The sequence below is a fragment of the Electrona antarctica genome, assembly GCF_951216825.1.
Source record: "Electrona antarctica genome assembly, chromosome: 5".
In the NCBI taxonomy this organism is placed as follows: Eukaryota; Metazoa; Chordata; class Actinopteri; order Myctophiformes; family Myctophidae; genus Electrona; species Electrona antarctica.
The window spans coordinates 48,939,498-48,962,339 of record NC_136810.1 but is presented as its reverse complement, the minus strand read 5'-3'; the positions used below and the strand labels follow the sequence as shown (position 1 = coordinate 48,962,339).

Below are 22,842 nucleotides of genomic sequence, written 5' to 3'. Positions count from 1 at the left end.
ATATTGTCAGGCTCCCATGTTTATGCTGTATAGTAGTAGGCTACTACAGTCAAGGTGATGCATGACAAACTAATAAGAGCTAAATTCACGTCAAGTCACAGTCAAATAAGGACGCCTATGGAAGTATAAAGTCAATTGTTTATGATTTATGATACACCGAAACCAAGATACTGTGCAGTCAGTGTGTGCACAGCTGAAAAACGTTACCCCTGTGTCCACCGATGAGTTGTTGTTACTCATAGATCTAAATCCCCTGCACTGTGCTGAATGTTTGGGGATAATAAAGCTTAGCTGAACTGACCATCAACATAAGAAAATCCTCCCATCATTGGACTATTATTATTATGCTGCAGTGGACGTTTCCCAGTGGTCTGTGTATAGTGACATAATCAGCCCTTTCAGCCCTGGCTGTCACACGTCAAATAATAAGAGTATTATGTAGGCTATAGTTGATGTGTGTATGCGATAAGCGTGGGGGTGAAAGGGCATTTTAGTGCTCTTCTTCGTGTGTGTGTGTGTGTTTATTATATTGCATGTAGGCCTGCCCTGATCCATTTCACTTTAGCCTTTGGTCAATGCCATCAGGTCAAGTTTGTTGATAAGAGGGCAGGCTGCGCACGCACACGCACGCGCGCACACGCACACACACCGGTAAGTGCATTTTATGCATAATTCACACGTTGCATTCCAGACACACACACACACACACACACACACACACACACACACACACACACATTAAACACATGCATATCCATCCATATTATTTACATTCACGCATATGCACACAGACACACAAACATATTCTACAAACATGCATACACACAAAAGATAAAGAATTTGCCAGTTAGCCTGCAGGTATCTCCGCGTTGAGCTGCAGTAGAAAATACAATTGTCTTCCCATTTCATCTGAGGTCATCAAATCTGTCTGGTCTATGGGCTTATTACTAGTTGTCTAGGGCTTAGTGCTTTTGGGCATTATGATACATCTGGCAGGGCATTGAGCCCATGTCCCTTGTCTATCCTAGTGTACTAGTACTGTATCTAGGCTAGAAATAAGTGAATCTGTCAGATAAAGTCAGTATAATTAAAGCTCCAGGATACTGGGCCAAAATGAGAGTAAAGTTGACATGACTGCTGTGTCCCTGGAGGTCATGAGAGCTTTGAATTCAGTTCTTACGACCATGTTGCCCTCTGGTGTTCATAATGTATAATACACCAATGGGGCACTTCGACAGTCGACACTAACTCTGGAGGAGCCCAGGATCGAACTGGAAACCCATCCAGCCGCTCTACTGGCCACTCTACCACTGAGCCACTGCCGCCCCAAAATAATCATTAATCGTATAAAAAAAATAATCGAGTACTAATGAGTTTTCACTCACATGGATGACTGCGGACAAAGACATGAAAAGGACAAGTTAGAACAGAACATTTATTTAAACTGAATAGCATATGCGTACAAAGTTTCTACAAAGCTATAAAATACCTAACATACTTTTAGCCATGAGGGGAAAAACTTACAAAGCAAAAGATCAGACCCTGTGCAGTACCAACAGACACACATAGCCAAAGTTTCGTATTTTCCTAAATTCTCTTCACAAAATAGGATAAACATTAGAATATCAAAGATATACAGAACATCTGTACCAAACATTATTGTCACCTTTATACAAAGCACCTTATCAAAAATCCCTTGTGAACTGACAGATATTCTGTGAATGCACTAGAGCAAAAATATTCAAGGCCATTTTGGAACTGATTACAGACAACATTTATATAATGTGCCACAAGTGTTGTTTTGGGGAAGGAAAAAAGGACACATTTACGCCCAACTTTGCATGTACAAGACGATAACAAATAACTCAGAAAACTAGAGAGGATTCATGACGAACTCACATAAATATACTGCTGAATCCCCTTCAACAACTTTAGACATTGTGTGCGCATTACTTCACGTCGGTAGACGTTTTGTGTAATGAGAACGTGAGAACACTCTACTTTATAAACAAGAGCATATTGTCCAATAGATTAGCCTATAATGGGTACTATGATCTCTATATAAATTACCAATAGAACGCTATAATAAATCTTTGTTAAGTCTTGGAGACAGAGCTATACATTGCATGGATATCTCAGTATCAGGTGACATTCCTACACAGGCCACAGGTACTTTTCAGTCATTGTGAGGATGTCACGCACCAGATGATTTACACAGACGCACTGTACACATAATAGTTCACCACACCACTGTCAACCTCAACCTCGTGTGTAAATCAGCCAGCATTACAGCGTTACACTGAGTAAGCATGTTCGTTTTTGGACCATCACATATGTAGGTTCACACCTACAAGAAAAATGCAGCCAATACCAGATTTAATTAATGGCTTTTCCACAGACACACTTTCTTGAAGAAAAATAAAATAAAATAAGAAAACATGTCTAAGATGCTTTGGAATGACATGCCCCCGAATGGCTATACATTTAATTTAGGAAATGTTTTTGAAAATATGTAAAATAGCTAGGAATTTCAGGATTTGGATAATCACCCCTTCAATTTAGTTAAAATTGATGTAGAACGCACACTACCAAATTATTAAATAAATTCTCCCAAACATCTCAGACTCAATTTACTAGCATCATAATTTATATATTAAGAAAAAAATATATCTCAATTTATAATTTTGAGGTTTGTTATCACCTTAGAAAGCTTGAAGATAACCAACCAAAGGCACTTAATGCTACAGTGCATGGCGTGGACCTACGACCAAACAACACCTGATAATCCTTATCAACTAACAGAGTTTATTTTTGGCTTTTGAAAAGCAGGACAAATGCAGTAATGACATTTGTTTTTAGTCAGATATCTGTGCTTAATCACTAATAATTAAGCAAACCATTTTAATGTCGAGATAAATAGTGAGTCTGGGTTTCATAATATCTAAAGCACAAAATGTATAGATTCTGAAGTTTGTGAGATACAGTAACAGGGAAATGACATAGTTGTAGACATAGACACAATCGCATCGCATCCCAAATCTTCATAATCGTTTAAAAGGCACTGCCATCGAATAAAACGGCATTTCAGGCTACAGTATAGACACAAGGATGTTCAAATGAACTAGTAGAATCAGTTGGAGAATGTATTCAGGCAGATGATCGAGGTTGAATGACATTACTCTTCAAAGACCTAGTACGAAGGGTAATTCAGTTCAGTGCGAGTCTAAGGAATTCTGACTTGAACTACCGTGCCACGAGTTTAGCCGAAAGCATCACATTTGTGTAATTTGACCTTACAGTGTGTATACTACAGATGATGAAAACATATATTATTTTAAAAATTCATCACAGTGCTTTCCATTAGTATGTCTGTGTGTATGATATGATGTATTTTAATTGATTTATTAATGTTTATTAACATTTCTGCTTTGCGACAACAGAAATGAGGATTTATCCGTTGCCTACAAATGTACCTGAAACAATCTTTATTATATATTTTTTCTTAACATTGTGTTTAGATTTAGGGCTCCATCTTACGCCACCCTTATCCCTAAACGTATTTTTTACTATTTTGAGAAACATTTTAAAATAGTTCAACTAGCCGATCTACCCTCGAGACATTGTGAGCTTGTAGATCGGCTATTTGAACTATTTTAAAAGGTTTTTTAAAATAGTAAAAATGGCAAATTAGTTTAGGGATAAGGGTTAATGGGGTGGCGCAAGATATAGCCCATAGTGTCCCTGGCATGAGAATATATGCACTACTATTAAGAGTGGGCGATATGGTGATAAATATCGTCGAGACGATACAATGTCTGCACGATATGCGCTTCCAGAGATATCGTATCGTGATACAATGAATGCACATTCTATGATTTCCAGTTCTATCTATACCTTAATTTATACTTCTGTAGAATGTAGAATCGTTCGCCAAAAATAATACATATTTTGGTCTAAAGCGGTTTGTTACTGCTTTTTCCTTTGTAGGTGGTTGTAACTTGGAAAATAACCATAAAAACCAACATGAAAAATAATTCTGATAATATCGTGATACTGCTTGAAAAACAATCGTGATATTATATTTTTCCATATCGCCCATCCCTAACTATCTATATCAATCAATAGCAATATTCATCCTCATTATAGTTTTTAAGATAAAAAGTTAACAGAAACATTACAAAAAGGTAAAAATTACATTTGTTGTCTTTGGATAAACCTCTCTTTGTGTGAGTGCAGCCCACACAATATGAGTATGCAATCGCTATCTGTACAAAAACAGCTCAATATTGTAGCTCTCATTGTTATTTATGGCCATTGGTAATCACCACAACAAGCGACACAGTGTTGTTTACTTCCTCCTACAACCAACAACCACTCCAAATCAACAATAATTGCCATGTATATTCATTGGTAGTATACAGGGTCTGACCATCAATGTCTTTCAACATCATTGCAGATAAACGTTTGCAGCACAGGGGAGAAATACTGTGATCTTTTGCTGTCTTCTCATTCTTCGGCCCCAAAAACTTGGGTTGAGTTTCCTCCAAAGCACACAACAGTAATATCTTAAAGTTCGTTTTAATCTAACATAATCATCAGAACAGAAGAAAAGACAATGAAATAAGAAACCAGTGAGCCGTAGAGTCTGATAGAGAAGGACCCCCACTGGAAAAAATAAACAACTTCCTCCATTAAAGCAACGGTGTGATCGGATAATATTAGTGCTAAAAGATGCTTTTGGGAAATCCAGCCCCGCGTGGAGTTTTTGATGTGCAGTGTGTTTATTTTTAATGGCTGCATTGTCACCGTCACATGATGCAACTGATTTCATCAACTGGTTATGGAGTTAACCCATTCAGGCCTGACGTCGAAATAAAAAAAACGTTCGCTCTGAAAGAATATAAATTCAAAGATGTGTGCCGCATTTTTACGATTTTCCAAAAATAGCAGACCTGCAAGCTCATAGCGCGCCACTCGGTGGCGCGCTATGAGCTTGTAGATCTGCTATTTTTCAATAGCTAAAGTATAACATAATGCTTAGTTAAAACACCAAAAGGGGTTCCCGCCCAAAATGGGTTAAAAGCTATAATATGACACAGATGCGTCCTCAGGTCTAAATGGAGTTAAGAGAAATACTTACACTGTATCAAACAGTTTCAGAGTACTGTGCTCGTGTCGAGGAAGGTTATGCAGTAAATTATTGTATCTTTGTTGTTCAAATTTAAAAAAGGATCCCACGGTTGTTGCTGTAAAATAGCAGCAGTGAAAATGCAGCCATTGTTTTATTTCTCCCCAGTAAGTCTTTTTTATTTTTTCATTTTTTTGGCTCTAAGACACAAATTTTGATTTTTCATCAAACACACTGAATATTTTATATTACTGAACTAACAAAAGCCTTGTATGTGTGTATGTGTGTATGTTATTCCTTGACAAGCCTGTAGATGTGGTGCTGTGCTCCATGTTCATTGTTGGAAACCTCAAACACACACGCCATACACAGCAGGGTCTCCTGAGTTTCTCTGTTGCTCACCACCTGAAGAGAAGCAAGCATGCACATACCGGTAAATACTAATAATAATGTACAAACACATTTATGTACGTACACTAGGGCATTCACTTCTCGTCATTTTTACTAGTTGACTAGTTGCCTAGTTTACTAGTCGACTAGTTGTTTAACCACCTATTATGTTTTTTTTTGGAAATACATATTTGTACATTCGTGACTATAACTATAATCTACCTGATCTTGAGGCCTACAAAATCGGGGGGAAAAAAATAAATAAAAAAATAAACTTTTTTTTTCTTCTTATCAACTAGTCAACTAGTACCAACAAGGTCGACTAGTGGATTTACTAGTCGACTAGTAAACTAGACTAGTTGCTTAATGCCCTAACGTACACGCACACACACACACACACACACACACACACACACACACACACACACACACACACACACGCACACGCACACGCACACGCCATAGTGTTCTTCTTACCAGCAGTATAGTGAAATTCTCCAGCACACTGTTCATCATGTACTTCTCAGGCAGATGTTTGAGTTTATGGATAAAGTTGATCATGTATTCACACATAGGAGAACGACTGATCCTGTAGACGAAACGGCCGTTCTCAAACCTTGCATACTCCGTCTGAGCAAGACAAAGGAAAGGAAAGGAAGAAACATTCAAGTCATACTGCATCAATCGAAGGTGTTTTAGATCACAACGTTAAGACTATTAGACCAATGAAAAGGTAGAATTTAAGTAAAGCTATGCACTATGCAGTCTTTTCTGTACGTCGTATCAGGCGCCTTGAACTCGACCAATCACATTAAAAAATGCTTCCCTCTCGTTTGCTCTCGCGTCGTCCACAGCGCATCTCACAGAGACACTTGGGGCTGTATTTTGCGTGTCTTAAGTACCAGGTCTTATTACTTAACTTAAGACCTGGAGTCAATGCTCTTTGGTCAATGCTCTTTGGCCACTCAGAATAGCCAAATGGCATTGATCACGCCTCCAGGTCTTAAGTTAAGTAATAAGACCTGGTACTTAAGACATGCAAAATACAGCCCTTGGAGTCTACTGCATGCCCGCCTCACCTCCACCTTTGTGTGTGTGTGTGTGTGTGTGTGTGTGTGTGTGTGTGTGTGTTTTATTGAAGTGCCCTCACCTCCACCTTCTCGACGACCTGCTTCCCGAAGGAGCACACCTTGGTGGAGCAGGTGATGGTCATGTTCTCAGAGCTCTCGTATTGGCTCGTCACGCCGTAGAAGGCCGCGGGGTCCTCCTGCACGCTGGAGTTTAGGTCCGCCTGGCAAACAAGCGACACATTCATCATTACCGACACTGTGTGACAACGATGATACACTTTATTTCAGTCACGATAGGCCCATATACAAAACAATAAACAAGACAGACAATAAAAACACAGAGATAGCCTATGTAACAGACTATTTTCTTTTTTTCTAAAAACAAACATTGCCTCCAGTGTTTCCAGAAGCAAGAGGAAAACTTTGTATCACTCCCTGTTGAGGCCATAATTAATACATTCTTTGACTCCTTCAGTCTACACATGAATCTAAACATATAATTCATCAATACAGCATGAAAGGTGGGTACATTACTAGTCACAAACATTTCACCTTCACTGGTCCATCTTGGGAGTTACAGGAACATTCGAAAAGCATCATTATATGCCACCTGTTTTTTCATTTTTGCACTGCTATGGCACCTCAAGTGAGCTGTATATAGCTCACAGAGTGCAATATAGGTTTTAAAAAGTGATATTTTAACATGGTCTGTACACGTGACATTTTTTTTTTTTTTTTTTTTTACATTTTTCATGTTGGCTTTCCCATATAGCTTACAGCACTGGCACTGCAAATCATCATCATCATCATCACAGAGATCATCACAAATTATGTGACCCAGTTATTTAAGCTTATTTACAACCTCTAAAACCTGACCTGACTGATGACATCAATGTCATCAGCAACAGAGGACCAGATCAGCACAGGACAAAATGAAAGTGAATGAAAAGGTAGTGGGGGAAGGGTATATAAATCCCCAGGACACTATAAACAAAGGAACCTTAATGAAGTTGTTTTACCATATCGCATATAACAGAAGTAACAAATAATTGTAGTGTACATAGGAGATGCAGCACTGCCTGATATCTCCAAGTATGTCTTGTGACTACACTGCCCTCTGCTGACAGCAAAATGTCACAGACAGGCAACACATTAGTGGGTGATATGACCTGTAATAATGCACTTTGAACATTTTGATCACGGCCATAAAATAAAATGTCTAGTTTAGGTTGAAATAGATCTCCTACATACACTGCAATATTTGATGTCAGAGGCAATAGACGATATTTGAAGTTTATGCCTACCATACAGGGGCTGACACTAAGGTCTCTGAGGCACTTGCCTGTTGGGCAAGCAGGTACAGGTCATGTTCTAATGGCCCAAAGGTCATGCCCACTTCCCCGAAAAGGAAAGCGTCCATTATAAAATGATAGGTAAAATCTGAAATTACCGTTCAATTGAACATGTATTTTTTGTACTTTCTGGGGCTGTGCGATAACAACATGTCATACATCAGTGCTATTATTATTATTGTACATTCCACAGTCCAGAAGACAGAGCGCTCTGGCCATGTTCAGGTGTTTAGACAGAAATCTTGTGTTGTGTTTATAGACAGTGCCCCCTCTAAAAACAAGCACTTGCCCAGTCGGGTAACCTGAAGGCAAACTCCACCTAATTGTATTTTTATTCTTTTATTATTATGCTCGACATTTGTAAAAAAATCTCAGCTTTTTCTTATTTTGTATATATTGAGGTGTATTGTAATATTAGATGAATTGTCCATAATATTAGATCCATTGTCTTTCCTTTTTTAATCTGTAAAGTAAACTGAAGATGTGTGTTAACTGCTGTATAGGCCTATAGACTATAGGTGAGGACCAGATCACTTCAAATGAGATCACCTGACTGAGACAAAAATTCGGCCCGCAGAATTTCGCCCAGACTGGCCCACTACAACCAGCGTGCAGATACTCTACTGACTTTTCGGGTCGAGGCCCATACAAATACTTGAAATAAATGATACACAACCAACAGACAACTACTTTAACATTTGGCCCAGACCGGCCCACCAGAGGGGTGGATTGGTCCTGTGGCCAATCCACCCCTGAGTTCACCTGCTGGGTCTCATCCCTATCAACGAGGGCGATTGTGATTGGATGCTTTGGATCTATGTATATGTAGCTGTGTGGCTACCTATTGTTCAGCAGATGCCTGAAGAAGGTCATATTGCAAGTGCAGACGGTGTGTGACACGGTGTGTCTTTGTGCACTCCACTTTGTGATTTTTTTGGAATACTTTGAGCCCTGCCTACGCACCCATCTCTGAGCCTATCAGGTGTGCATAAGACTTTGTTGCCTAAACTCCACCTGTCCGAAAGTTTTATTTACCTGCTAGGGGCAGTTGGGCAACCCTTAGTGTCGTGTACGTTTGAGTTTAATTTCAGACATACTATTCATGTGGTATCGAACCACACAGAAAGTTAGGAAAGTGCCCCATCTTGTGATAAAGCAGAGGTACTGCACACAATAAAGAGAGCGCACCCATTGGTTGTTGACACGGTTCATGACATTGAAATTCTTATTGAACATTTTTGATTTGATGATCGGAACTGTCAAGATTTTAAAAAGACTGACTGAAGACTCAGACTACCATCTAGCAGTCTGAAATAAGACTCAAACTACCACCTAAAAGCAAACGATCGAGATGACAGAAGCAACACTTGTTTTGCCCGCTAGGTGGTAGCATAAGCACACCTGTGCCAGCCGTTCACTCTCAGTCTATGAGCCTCGGTTTAATTTCCGGGTTATCAGTGAGGTGGGGGCTATTGTTGTGAGCGCAGTGATCGTTAGCATTAGCTCATACCCCTGACCTCTCGTCAGAAAAGGTTACATGTCCGGAGCGATGCGAGACAAAGTCACAAATGAAATACGATCATCGGGATGCGGGACGGCCCACCATGGACAGTGCTCGAAGCTTTAGAGATACAGGGCTTTGAAAATCATGTTATAATGGGAGGCTCAATGGAGCTGGATGGAAAAAACCCATAGCTGGTGGGGACGGAGGCGTTGCATAGCAACCGGAGCAATGCTAAAAGGTAAATTGACGGTCGCCGCTTTCATATATGGAGTATACGGTTGTCTACGGACATGTACGTAGCTGGCACCTGCCGTACCCTAGCCTAGGGGGTGTGAATATGTTCACAGATGGCGCAGAAAGAATTAAGGTCGTTTGGTGTAAGGCCGACACTAGTAAGACTGTATGAGAAAGTAGAAAGTAGAACGTTTGAAACGCTGAGGAAGGCCTGCGTTCCTTTCTCTAGGTGGACTGCTGCTGCATGTGATTTCATGAAATAAAGAAACTCAAACTTTATTAAGAGAGTGCGGATATTCCCCTTTTTCCAAAGTAGTCAAACAATCACTGATGTAAAGAGTATGGAAAATAATCAATCAGTTTTCACACCATCTTCACAGTTGAAGAAGAAACGCCAATAAACCGACAAGGCCATTTTGTCCAGGTCCTCAAAAATGAACGTTTCCTAATGAAATAAACCTAGCAACCCTATACTGGGGGGAATATTTGCAGATTTACCTGCCAAATGTTTATCTTGTCATTGGACTTGAGGTACATAATGTTGTGCACCTGGTTCACAGACTGGAGGAGGTACAGAAGGCTCTGTACAAAATGTAATGAGTTCTCTAAGGAGAACTGTCCGTCTGGAGCTGAGGACACAGAGGCTTGTGTGTGTGTGTGTGTGTGTGTGTGTGTGTGTGTGTGTGTGTGTGTGTGTGTGTGTGTGTGTGTGTGTGTGTGTGTGTGTGTGTGTGTGTGTGTGTGTGAATTATCTCTCTCTCTCTCTCTCTCTCTCTCTCTCTCTCTCTCTCTCTCTCTCTCTCTCTCTCACTCACCCACAAACACCCAAAGGCTTTCATGCACACTCATGCACGTATGAGCGTGCACACACACAAGTTACCAATAAAACAAATATCGTCAACACTCCGTCCGAGCTGTGGTTAATATCAGGACGTGCAGTCCTCTGAAGAACCCACTCTGAAACACATGATTACATACGTGCATCATGACCCGCTTTGTATTCTGACCACAGTGACCAGGCACCTGCACACCACCATGTCTGTCTGGACGGTGAACACCAAGCAATTACATGTACAAATTCTAATTTCAGTTAGAACAATTACTTTGATGTTTGACCGAGAGAAAGAAGAGAAGAGGCTCACGCTCACGAGTCAGAGAGAGAGAGAGGAGTCACAGAGACGGAGAGTCCTCTGCCCTCTCTCACCTGCGACTCAGAAAGGCAAGCAGGTGTTCAAATAAAGCTGTGTGCTGCTGTCATCAGCCCCCCACACACCTCAACATGATCCCAGGTGAACAGAAACACGCGCACGCACGCACGCACGCACGCGACACACACACACACACACACACACACACACACACACACACACACACACACACACACACACACACACACACACACACACACACACACACACACACACAGAGAACTGAGTGGAAAAATACCGGGGACAATTACTAATGGGGAGGGGTGGTAGACGCATTCGTACATTCATACCATCCAGATGATCTGACATTTAAAACATTTGTTGATCGAAATCGAAAACATCCATTTTGCATGACGGGCACATACTCTACATTAATAGTTTGTTTTGTTGTGTCGTACCACTGTAAACTGTACCACTGTTAGATTTAACAAAAAGCAATGGTGACATATGTTGGAATGCATGTTAGTGGTACAGAGATTACTGTGAGGGCCTGTATAGCTGGAAAAACGTAATTAATTGCTTGGCAATAAAAGTATCCTACCTACCTAAATGAACTGAAGAGTAGACTTACTGCCTCCACCTACTTGTACATACATTTAAATTCTAGTAACAAGGTGGCTGGTTGTCTCAGCCAGATGCATGGACCACATGCTCCTTGTGAGTCAAAAATAAAGTACAAATCCGACTCCCATGAGACGTCTCTTCTCTCTCTCTTCTCTCTGCCCTAGGTTTCGTGTCCCTACGCTCTCCTCTCTAATGAAGCCAACATTGCCTTTGATAATTTATCTAAGCCAGGTGGCCAGGGGTTCTCAACGTTTTTGATTGGTGGGGACCCCAGAAAATGCTTTGGCCATGTTCACACAAATTCTGGAGGATTAAACATATGCAAATAATTCATAGGATATGGAATATTAAATAAGGAAAGATAGAGCAAAGAAAACAGTACAGTAATGGTCTTTTAGGGACGTTTGGGGGGGGAGAAAAAATAATTGACATGAGATTATTTATCTGAGGATTTAAACCACAGCATGGGACAGATGGACTCAGGGACTTTAACCCATTTTGACCTGAGATCAGATTATAAAAATGTCTTCTACATCCTGACAGTTTTCTGAAAAAGCTATGTTTCTATGTCAGTCGTTCTTCGATGTTTCAAAAATAGCAGACCTACAAGCTCGTAGCGCGCCACTCGGTGGCGCGCTATGAGCTTGTAGATCTGCTATTTTTCAATAGCTAAAGCATAACATAATGCTAACACCAAAAGGGGTTCCCGCCCGGAATGGGTTAAGACAACCAAGCATCCAACCACACACTGGTCCATTTGGCTCACCCAGAACTTGATCAGGTAGAAAGCGTTTTGTGGCCCCTTTGCGAACAGCTCCTTCAAGCCTCCCTTCTTCTCGGGGAACTTGTCGTAGATCTGCCTGATGTCCACACACTCCAGCAGGGGGTCACTGTAGCTGGGGGTGGACTGGGCGATGTGCACAAACAGGTGCTTGTTGTACTGCATGGGGAGAGACGAAAGAGAGTGGGGGGAGATTACATACAGGAGGAGGGAGAGGAGGGCCTGTGCAGGGCTGTCGCGTTTACAATTTTAAGTTGACGATAACGTGTCTCACACGATTGATGATTTTATTGTGTTTTTTGGCATTGAACGTTGGAACAGAAGACACATTTAATTTCTGTTTGGTTTTTAGGCTTCATAATCGCACATTTCACAGGACAGATATGACCAAGAACTTAAATATACAAATAAATCACTGACACATAATAAGAATAATTTTATACTTTCCCCCGAAAAAGTAAAATAGCGGAAAAAGCTATTGCTGCTATTTCAGCATTTTTTTTGAAACATGGAAAACGATGATGACGATTACACAAAAATAATTGTGATTATCTCAAATAATTGCGATTGGGCGATTATGTAATAATTGTGAAAGGCCTAAACCTGAGTGATACTTAGTTGCACACATGTGCACATAGCTGCTCTACAGCAACTGCAACGTGTTGTGAGCTTTTTTCAAAGCACAACCCAAATTTGACTATTACATTCATATTGTAGAATCTCTTATAGCAGAGGCAGTACACAAACATACTTTAGATCTTCACAGAAGGTCTCTACAATGTATTTATATTACGGATGTCCGATATTGACTTTTTTTGCCAATATCCGATATCCCGATATTGTCCAACTATTATCCAAATACCGATATATGCGGTCGTGGAATTAATGCAGTATGCCTAATTTTATTGTGATTCTCCGCTGGATGCATTCATGAATGTAAGGTGTTCCAAATAAAAAATAATCATTATCATAAATTCGGGAGAAATTTAAATTAATTAAACCTGACAAATTAAAACCTATAATGATATTTTCCGATATTACTTTTTTTTTGCAAATATCGTCCGAGAATATCGGGAGGCCGATAACATTGGACATGCCTAATTTATATAGTTTATTTTATGGGCCCTAGTACCAAAAAAATAAATCCCCCCCAAAAAATGCATACTGTGAAATACTGCGGTATAGGGTAGTTTGTTTGATACCGTACCGTAAACTCTCATACCGGTACATGCCTAATCACGTGCAACTAATTATATCGGGCAGTACATCTTACAAGCTACATACAGCAAAGTATAACCCATTTAGGCCTGACCTCGAAATTTAAAAAAAAATCTTCTAAATCCTCCAATTTTCTGAAATAAATATTTTCACGATTTTTCAAAAATAGCAGACCTACAAGCTCGTAGCGCGCCACTCGGTGGCGCGCTATGAGCTTGTAGATCTGCTATTTTTCAATAGCTAAATTATAACATAATGTTTAAAACACCAAAAGGGGATAATGGAGCTTGAACAGTGGATGATAATGAGACACAACAGAAAGAAGGGAAGGGAAGCGAAAGACAGAGAGAGGAACACAGAAGGTAAAATGAACAGCTTTGATATGTCTAGAAAGATGATGACGTTTGCCAACAGCCATTTACTGTTTCAAAGTCATCTTTGAACAGCACAAGGCTCTGAACTGTCCAACCAGAAACCAAAACAAAAGATGAATGTCCTCTGTCTGCAAGGCCACGATAGAAACACGACAGCGAGGTCTACTCTGTCAAGAGTGACAGATCGCTGAGAGAGATAGAGACAGCGTGTTATAAAGGTTATTCAGACTAGGAGAAACATGGCTTCTAAAAGGTGTTCTATGCTTTCGGGGGTTTATCTGTCACCATTGCTTACGAGACAATAGGGAGCGCTGATGGCAGGCTCATTCCGTATTTGTTTGTGTGCGTGCGGTCAGGCTTACGTGCACAGAATACCCGGTGTAAAACCGCTCGGTATTCGTTAGTTGGGTTTCTTTTGTATCTATGTGCTCGTGCATGCCTGCCATTTTGTGTGTGTGTTAGAGTGTATGCGTGTGTGTGTGTGTGTTAGTGTGTGTGCGTGCGTGCATTCAGTGTACACTACTCACAGCCTCCTGGTCCCTCTGAGTCTCCAGGTAAGAGGAGAACTCCACCAACCGTAGTTTAGTGGTGCCGATAGAACGACCATGCCAGGCCGGCTCTCTGTGTGTCTGGACTGGAGTGGGTGCCTCATAGGCTAAGGAAAAAAGTACTCAAATGTTATACTTCATTACAAATGTACTTGAGTAAAAATACAAAAGTATTGGCATGGTACTTAACTCATTAGCCGTGCTAAAAATGACATTTGACAAAATGCCTTTTATTAAAAGTCACAGATCGCCCTAGGACGACATTGAACCAGCTATTAGTGTTATAATGTATCCAGCATCGCTAGTATCATTTTCACCGGTTCTTGGCGTCTCCGTCGCCTGGCAACGATTTGCTTCCACATTTTGACATCATTCAATATTTTCCCTCCGGTCACACTAATCTTAGCGATGATCTTTAGCGGTGGAATTGAAGCTCAGATTGAGGTGATCATACAGAACATCGATGTTTTAGGAGCTCAATAAAAAAAGAAAGGTATTGATTGTAACTTCCGGTTCACCAAATCAGCTGGTGGCTCTTCAAAGTAAGGGCTTACGGTTATGGTCGTCTATGGTGGCATTTTGCGACTACACTTGACCTTAAACGTCGGAGTAGTGGAGTAGAAGTAAAAGCTTGGAAATACTCAAGTAAAGTACAAATACCTAAAAATTGTACTTTTTGGACTGAGGCAGATTCTAAAAATGCCTTGAAAACCTGACCTAAGGTTTTCTGAAAAACTTAACCCTAACCCAGCATCAAATATTTTACATTTTTGAATACTGGACATACTGTACAGAACCCCAAGAGGGGTTCCCATGCAGAAGGGTTATAACACCAAAAGTGGGTTCCCGCCTAGAAGTAAATCTACTTAGTTACTTTCCACAAAAGACTATAATATGACTAATGACTCTGACTATGCAAAATTGACAGAGAACTGTATGTACCCTGGTCCCCCTCACCTGTGATAGTGGTGGTCCCCGCTGTCTGCACAGAATACGCTTGCTGGGAGAAGGGCTTGATGCTGCGAGAAAAGGACAGAAGACTATCATCATAAGAAAAATCAATGAAACCATGAAGACGGTAGTGAAACAACAGCTAGAAAAGCAATGCTCAAAATCCTTGATGTGGAATAATGCCATTACGTTTAAAGGGGCATTCCACTCATTTTCAACATTTTACTATGTCATTAATATACCTTAGAACTGTTGTGTGGAAATAATATAAAAGTCCCCCCATTCTGTGTTTCCTAGAACTAGAGGTCTGAAAGAAATCATTAACATGGTGAAACACATCTTGATGACATCATCAAGATGTGATTCACCATGTTAATGATTTTTTTCATAATTGCAGTTCTAGGAAACACAGAATGGGGTGACTTTTTTATTATTTCCACACAACAGCTCTAAGGTCTATTGATGACATAGTAAAATGTTGAAAATGAGTGGAATGCCCCTTTAAGAATTAACATCTTCACAATCACACCCCGTTGTAACTTGTGCAACAGCCATCTATGTCAATACAGAAGACAAAAGATAAAAATGAAAATGAGTGCAACTTACTCTTCTGTGGTAGAGCTGGACTGGCCACCAGGAATCATGCCCTGCCATAGCTGAATCACACACACACAAGCGTTTATGTCAAATGATTTGACAGAAGTTTACCACATTAAAGCTTTTACAGTATTTGTTTCTTGTTTTCTAGATACAAAATTCTATTCAAAGGAACTTTATCGACATGAGAGAAATTGTGATGCCAATAAGTGTAAGTAGTGCAGGTTGTGGCAGCCACTTGCTGCTAAAAACAGCCAGCTAAAATGGAGGTTTTTAGCCCAAGGAGTGTTCTTCGTGCAAAGCATATACCATCACCTATTTTAGCATTTCTCAATATGTTCCACCACTGGGATTTCTTAGGACTTTTGATATATATTTCATATTTATGAAACAAAAACAGCAATGCCTGCACTAAAGTGTGTGTGCATGTGTGTGTGTGTGTGTGTGTGTGTGTGTTACCTGTGCGTTAGCAGGGAAGCTGGCCCGTACAATGCCTGGCAGCAGCTTGCTGTGTATGGCCGAGGCAGAGACGATCTGAGCAGCCGACATGTTGGAGATGCTCTGCAGAGCCTTCTCTTTGGCACTCTGGTCCTACAGAGGAGAGCAGCAACATTGACCCATTTAGACCCCAGGACGATTCTACAAAATGTCTTTTTGTCTAAATCACGACAGTTCTCAAACATTATCCATGTCAAGGACCCCCAGAATTACGCTATATGTAATTGGCCCCGGACTCCAATCTCAAAATATGTTGTCCGTCCCCCCCAGAAGCAAAGATGTGAGTTAAAAACGTTCGCTCTGAAATAATATATATTCAAAGATTTGCGCGACATTTTCACAATTTTTCAAAAATAGCAGATCTACAAGCTTGTAGCGTGGCGCAGAGAGCTTGTAGATCTGCTATTTTTCATTAACTAAAGTATAATAATAATGCTTAAAACACCAAAAGGGGTTCCCATCCAGAATGAGTTAAAAAAAAACAACACACACACACTCTCACATTTGCAAAACTAATCAACATTGACCTTCGAGCAGGATACAACAATGCAGAGTCTAAATTGCGTCATTGTTGTCTAATCATTAAAGCGTAAACGTGTTGTGAGTTTGCAGGTCTGCTATTTTCGGCGAATGTTCCACCTAGAACAGCGTTTCCCAAACACTGGGTCGGGACAGCGGTCTCAATAAAGATAGAAATTGCATCTGCATGAGCCAGTCTTGCATCTTGTATTTTGGGGTGCTGCTTTTTCCACATGGGTGGTATTTGATTTAAGTTGTGTTTATTTATAGCTGCTTAAACTAAGGGCAGCATCCAGAGGAAGCGCACCTGCCTTTCTTTCTTTAACTGGGTCGGGAGTCGGGGGAAAAATAATGTATGGGTCCCTTAACTTTTTGTTTTCTACATTTTTTCCCCTTTTTTTTAATGTTTTTTTTTTGTGGCTTTCACCTTTATTTTTTTTTATTTTTTATGGAGGGACAGACAGTAGGCTGACAGGAAATGGGGAGAGAGATGGGAGGAAGACATGCAGCAAAGGCTGTCGGGATCGGGAGTCGAACCCGCGGCACACTGCCAGACTGGATTACCAGCCAAGGCGCCCGGACCACTGAGCCACGGCCCAGGCCCCTACATTTTTTTTTAATAAATATTAATATTATTTTTAAATAAAACAAAACATTGAACATTTAAAAAATATATATTATAATGATTTTTCTAATACATTTCATGAAGAAATAAAAGAAAAACCTAAAGAACTCCCTACTATCTGTTCGGTTTGTGAGCGAACCCACACAGATAAATGGTGCATTTATATAGCGCTTTTATCCAAAGCGCTTGACATGACATAGATTGTGCATTACATTCACCCATTCACACACCGATGGCAGAGGAAACCATGCAAGGCACCAACCTGCACATCGGGAGCAATTAGGGGTTCAGCGTCTTGCTGAAGGACACTTAACTCTGTGTGGGAGCCCGGAATCGAACTGGGAACCTCGCGGTTGCCATCCAGCCGTTCTACCGGCCACTCTACCCCTGAGCCCCAGATGACAATGTGCTATTCAGCGGCAAAGCTGCACCATAGAGGCTGGCTGCTTGGGCACGACGACTGACGTGGTGAAGATGTATGTCTCCTTTTGGCCAAATGGAAATTCAGTGGGAATTCGGTGAATTTACAGTGGTTCTATTTTGTGAGGTTTTGCACATAGTTGCCCATTATTTAGTTTTTTCAAGGGTTATGGTGCACACTGCCGCCGAATATTACGACCGTATTAAGTTTTTTCGGACCGGGCCCGATTTTATCCGTTTTCCGCAGCTATCTAGTGGGGTCTTGCTGACAGGCTGACAGCTATTTTGTCATAATCAGGACATTTGCCAATTAATACAAAAATACTGAAAAATAACTATACACAGATACACAGTCATGTTATATTGGTAACGTGTGTATTCTTCAATGGCAGACATTTTTGTTTTAGGTTTAGTCTCAGGCAGAATTAAAAACATGTTCAGATCTCATGGAACACAGGGTGACATTACTCAGCTGTTAATGTCTTTGCATATAAATCACATTATCCATCTGGCAATTTCTTTGTCACAAAAAAATGCTTTTTTATCCATTTCTACTGTATGCTGCTGATTATGAGTTATGACAGCTCCTCTCACATAACAAGTATCCTTTACACCAGGGGTTCTCAACGTTTTTGGCCGGGGACCCCCGGAAATGCTTTGGCAATGTCTCGGGACCCCCGCCCCGCCCCCTCCCGACCCCCAATATAAATTGACTGCTACAATAACCTTAAACCATTTTGGGCGGGAACCCCTTTGTGTTTTAAGCATTGTTATAATTTAGCTATTGAAAAATAGCAGATCTACAAGCTCATGGCGCGCTACGAGCTTGTAGGTCTGCTATTTTTGAAAAATCGTGAAAATAAAATTTAAAAAAGAATCTTTTTTTTTTTTTCTTTTTTTTTTGAAAATAATTTGGGGACCCCCTAAAATAATCTGGCGACCCCCCCCCGAGGGGTCGCGACCCACGGGTTGAGAACCCCTGCTTTACACAAAGCAGGAACAGGAACAGAGGCGAGAAAGAAAAAAAATAAGAAAAGAAAAACAGAGGGAAAAGAAACAGGAAAGGGAGGAAAGGGGCGAATATGAAGGCGTGAAGAGAGTGATAGACCGGAAGAGGACAGACTGAGGGGAAAGAGAAGACAGATAGGCGACTCAACCAGGAAGTGAGACACAACCCAGCTTGTGTCATTATAACCTAGCACAAGTTGCGTTTCGCGAGCATGGAAATGGTCCCGGGTTTGCGTAAGGACACGCTGCGATTGGCCAGTGCGCTTGTGCAAGGACGCGCTGTGATTGGCCGGTAGCCGCTTTGAGTGGTCGGGAAATTACCATCATATATTTCATCCATGTTACATCAGAAACCTAGTCGCATTGTAACTCGCTCCAGTGATTGGCTAGGCCTTCTGGTCCCTTATGCCAACTCTGAACTTGGAAAGGCTGCTTTCAGCATCGGTGCACCTGATTCTTGGAATCTCTTGCAACAGGAACTTAAACTTAATACCCTGGCAAGGCTGGCATCAATTGGTCATTTTAGGAATTGACTCAATAACCGTCCATCACCTGTATGTTGCTGTTTTAACTGATTGCTGAATATATAATTGTATTAACCGTTTGTTGTAACTAATATTGTTGTTGTATTACTGTTTTTTTGTATGTAATCTCGGCATCATTGTAAATGAGGGGTTCCCTCAATGGTCTCTCCGAGAATTTAAATAAAGGTTGAATGAGTGCCAGTCGGAGCAAACGCCCTCGCCAGAATATGATTGAATACAATTCTGTCCATATCGGGTCACAACTCGAACGGGGCTAAGTTGGCTAAGCGAACTTCGCAACGTTCGACATGGATGTGCTTTTACCGCAGAGGTTCCCAACCACTCGTACGTGTGCCTGTGCTGGTACGCAGGACATGTCCCACTGGTACGCAGGACATGTACGCAGGACATGTCCCACTGGTATGCAGGACATGTCCCACTGGTACGCAGGACATGTCCCACTGGTACGCAGGACATGTCCCAAGTTTTCCCGACCGCGAATCTATGACTGTGCATCACCAGCATCAGTGATATGGTCAATGACAATGATATAACATTCTTAATTGAGGCCAGTCAACTGTCTTCCGTGTTTTGGTACGATGATGTGCGAACGCGACCCATCCCCGCCCCTCCACCCTCGCCGGTCCGCGAACATTTGATGAAACATTTGTCCGTGGTAATGGAAAGGTTGGGAACCCCTGCTTTTAGCACACTCGGTGGTGTCTTTCGTGGCTCAAGTTCGCTTGAGACGGCGCCCATCGTCACGTTCTAAAGCTGTACTTTATCCCGTACTAGTAGGAGGGGGGGGGGGATCAATCAATCCTTCCAATTCTAACCAAAGATTATGTTTTTGACAGACCATCGCGGTCCCGTCGCTAGTCGCGTTAGAAGTAATCATACCTCCCATTGTTGTCGATCGCCTCGGGAGTGTTTTGGCTACATCTAGCTACTTCAGCTACATTCAAGATGGCGCCTGGTGCACCTTGAAATGCGCTCCGTAGCTGCAAATTGCTGGGGGCCCTGATTTAATGGTCCTAACTACCTCCGGGCGTTCGGGGTGTTAACGGTTATCACCAGCAGCAAGGACCTGCATTAACACTCCCATCGCCCAGGATGAAGTTCTTTGTCCTTTCTATTAGTAACGCCCGACGCCCAGGACGAAGTATTGTCCAAAAGACGAAGTTTATTGATATGAGAACGAATCGCATGGCTCTATAGCCCAGGCGCGCCTGCTGGGCAATCCTCGGTGAGCAAGAGTGAGACGTCATCGAAAAACTCCCTCCCCTGTTTAGCTGATGAAAACGAAAATCTTAAAACGTGCATAACTCGCGATCTAAATCATCCCGTCTAATTATGAAAAAAGATCCTGTGTTAGACGGCGCTCCGCGGTCCAGTCGCTAGTCGTGATAGAATTATTCTTGTCTCCCGTTGTTGTCAATCGACTCTAGAGTGGTGTGGCTATTGTTAGCTGCTACACACAAATCAACAACTTCCTCCGGTCCGTCCGGAAAAGGGGTCCGTGTTTATAAATCGAATGGGCGCTATAATGTAATGGATTAAATAACCCCGGGCAATTAAAGTGTTAAATAGGTGAAGGCCACATGTCACCTATAACCTCCTCTCTGCCTAAAACGACCTCCGCCGCGCGTTCGTTTCACACGACGATTCTTACCTTTATTTTTGAGTGAAACTCCCTGGACTTCCTTCTGGCGAGGACCTGGATATGACTGGACACCTGGTGGGGCGGGAAGACGAGGACAGTCAGGAACCAAAAAGGGACGGAGAGAAAACAAACCGATGAAGAGGGGGGAAAAGTGAAGAGGGAGAAATTTGGGCACAGAGGAGAGGGTCGGGGGGGGGGGGGGGGGGGGGGCTCATGAGTAGGAGAGAAGGAAGAAGGGGGTGTGGGGGTGTGTGGGGGACCAAACGGTCAGTTGCCATGGTTATGAAAGGACGGTTGCTACACTGGGAAGGCATACATACACATCAGCCCCCTGACAACAGTGAATAGGCCCATCTACACACACATCTTTCTAAAGCTAGTGAAACGGAACAGGCACCTGGAAACATACACCCAGTAAAAAATAAAATAACCCTATTGGAAAGGAGAATGATACCGTATATGTTACATTGTTTTAATCTTTTTCATTTGGTTTTACTGTCCAAAGCAAATCATTGGTGAAAACAAGGCCCAAATATTCTTTTGAAATGCATTGAAGCCTTCTTACAGTGCTACATGTTCTGGTCATAGGGATGCTAGTGGGAGTATAGTAAGTAAGCATCAGTGTCATCACTATGATACTCAAGCATCAAGTGTCATAGTGGTAAGCAGTGGGAGACAGACTGGGTGAACATTGAGACCGTGTAGTGGAGCCATACTGCTGACACAGGTGCTGCAAATGGCACGCTAGACGTGGCATAATATAACTTCATCAGCCTTGAACAAAATCACCTGGTCATTTCTATTTCTTTGCTTGACTTTAAGCTCAGGCTAAAGTTTGTTTAGCAGTTATGGTCAGGTTACACGCAGTGGTGGAAAGTAACTAAGTACAAGTACTGTACTTAACACCCCAATCGCCCAGGACGAAGTTCACCGTCCTTTCTATAAGTAACACCCAGGACGAAGTTTTATCCAAAAGACGAAGTTTATTGATATGAAAACCGATCGCATCGCTCCACAGCCTGAACTTGTAGATCTTCAAAAGATTTTTATACATTTGAAAACTTGAAACGGCACTTTATGCACAATGAGTACCTTTGGTATTTTAAGTACATTTTGATGCCAATACTTATATTTCTTATTGCTTTTCCACCGCAGGTTAAACATACAGTAATCTCTCAAGACAGATTCAGAGCTTGTACATTTTTGAATATTTTTCTTACACACATCTCTCCTGGGGGTCCCCCTAGCACAAAACATTATCTGATGGGGGTCCCCCTAGCACCAAACATTATCTGATGGGGGTCCGCACCTCCGCGGCCAAATATATATATCAATTTGGTTTTTTTTAAGTTGGAACAGAAAAGTTTGAGAACTATGCATTGGTTGAATCGGCCCCCGGGGTCTTTACCCATTGAGACCTGAGACCACATTCTACGAATGTCTTCTAAATCATGACAGTTTTCTGTAAAGCCTATGTTTCTATATCAGTGGTGCTCAAACTATTTCATGTCAAGGACCCAAAACATTGAATGTAAATGGCTGCTGACCCCCATCAGAAAATATGTTGTTCCAGGGACTCCCCAGAAGCAAAGATATGAGTTAAATAACGTTTGCTGTGAAAGAATATATATTCAAAGATTTGCACACGTTTTCACTATATTAAAAA

General features: G+C 41.5%; 1 protein-coding gene across 1 annotated transcript in view; it reads right to left on the bottom strand.

Moving 5' to 3' along the window:
* Window positions 1-5,132: 5,132 nt before the first annotated feature.
* The window catches only part of tead1a (TEA domain family member 1a), a 46,141-nt gene continuing 28,431 nt past the window's right edge, over window positions 5,133-22,842 (bottom strand). The window contains exons 5-13 of the mRNA XM_079500564.1: window positions 21,186-21,248; window positions 16,379-16,510; window positions 15,929-15,978; window positions 15,329-15,390; window positions 14,351-14,478; window positions 12,217-12,390; window positions 6,669-6,809; window positions 5,996-6,148; window positions 5,133-5,533 (exon numbers count right to left, since the gene is read on the bottom strand). Of these exons, the coding sequence (XP_079356690.1) occupies window positions 5,420-5,533; window positions 5,996-6,148; window positions 6,669-6,809; window positions 12,217-12,390; window positions 14,351-14,478; window positions 15,329-15,390; window positions 15,929-15,978; window positions 16,379-16,510; window positions 21,186-21,248 (1,017 nt within the window). The 3' untranslated portion in view covers window positions 5,133-5,419. The remainder of the gene's footprint in view (window positions 5,534-5,995; window positions 6,149-6,668; window positions 6,810-12,216; window positions 12,391-14,350; window positions 14,479-15,328; window positions 15,391-15,928; window positions 15,979-16,378; window positions 16,511-21,185; window positions 21,249-22,842) is intronic.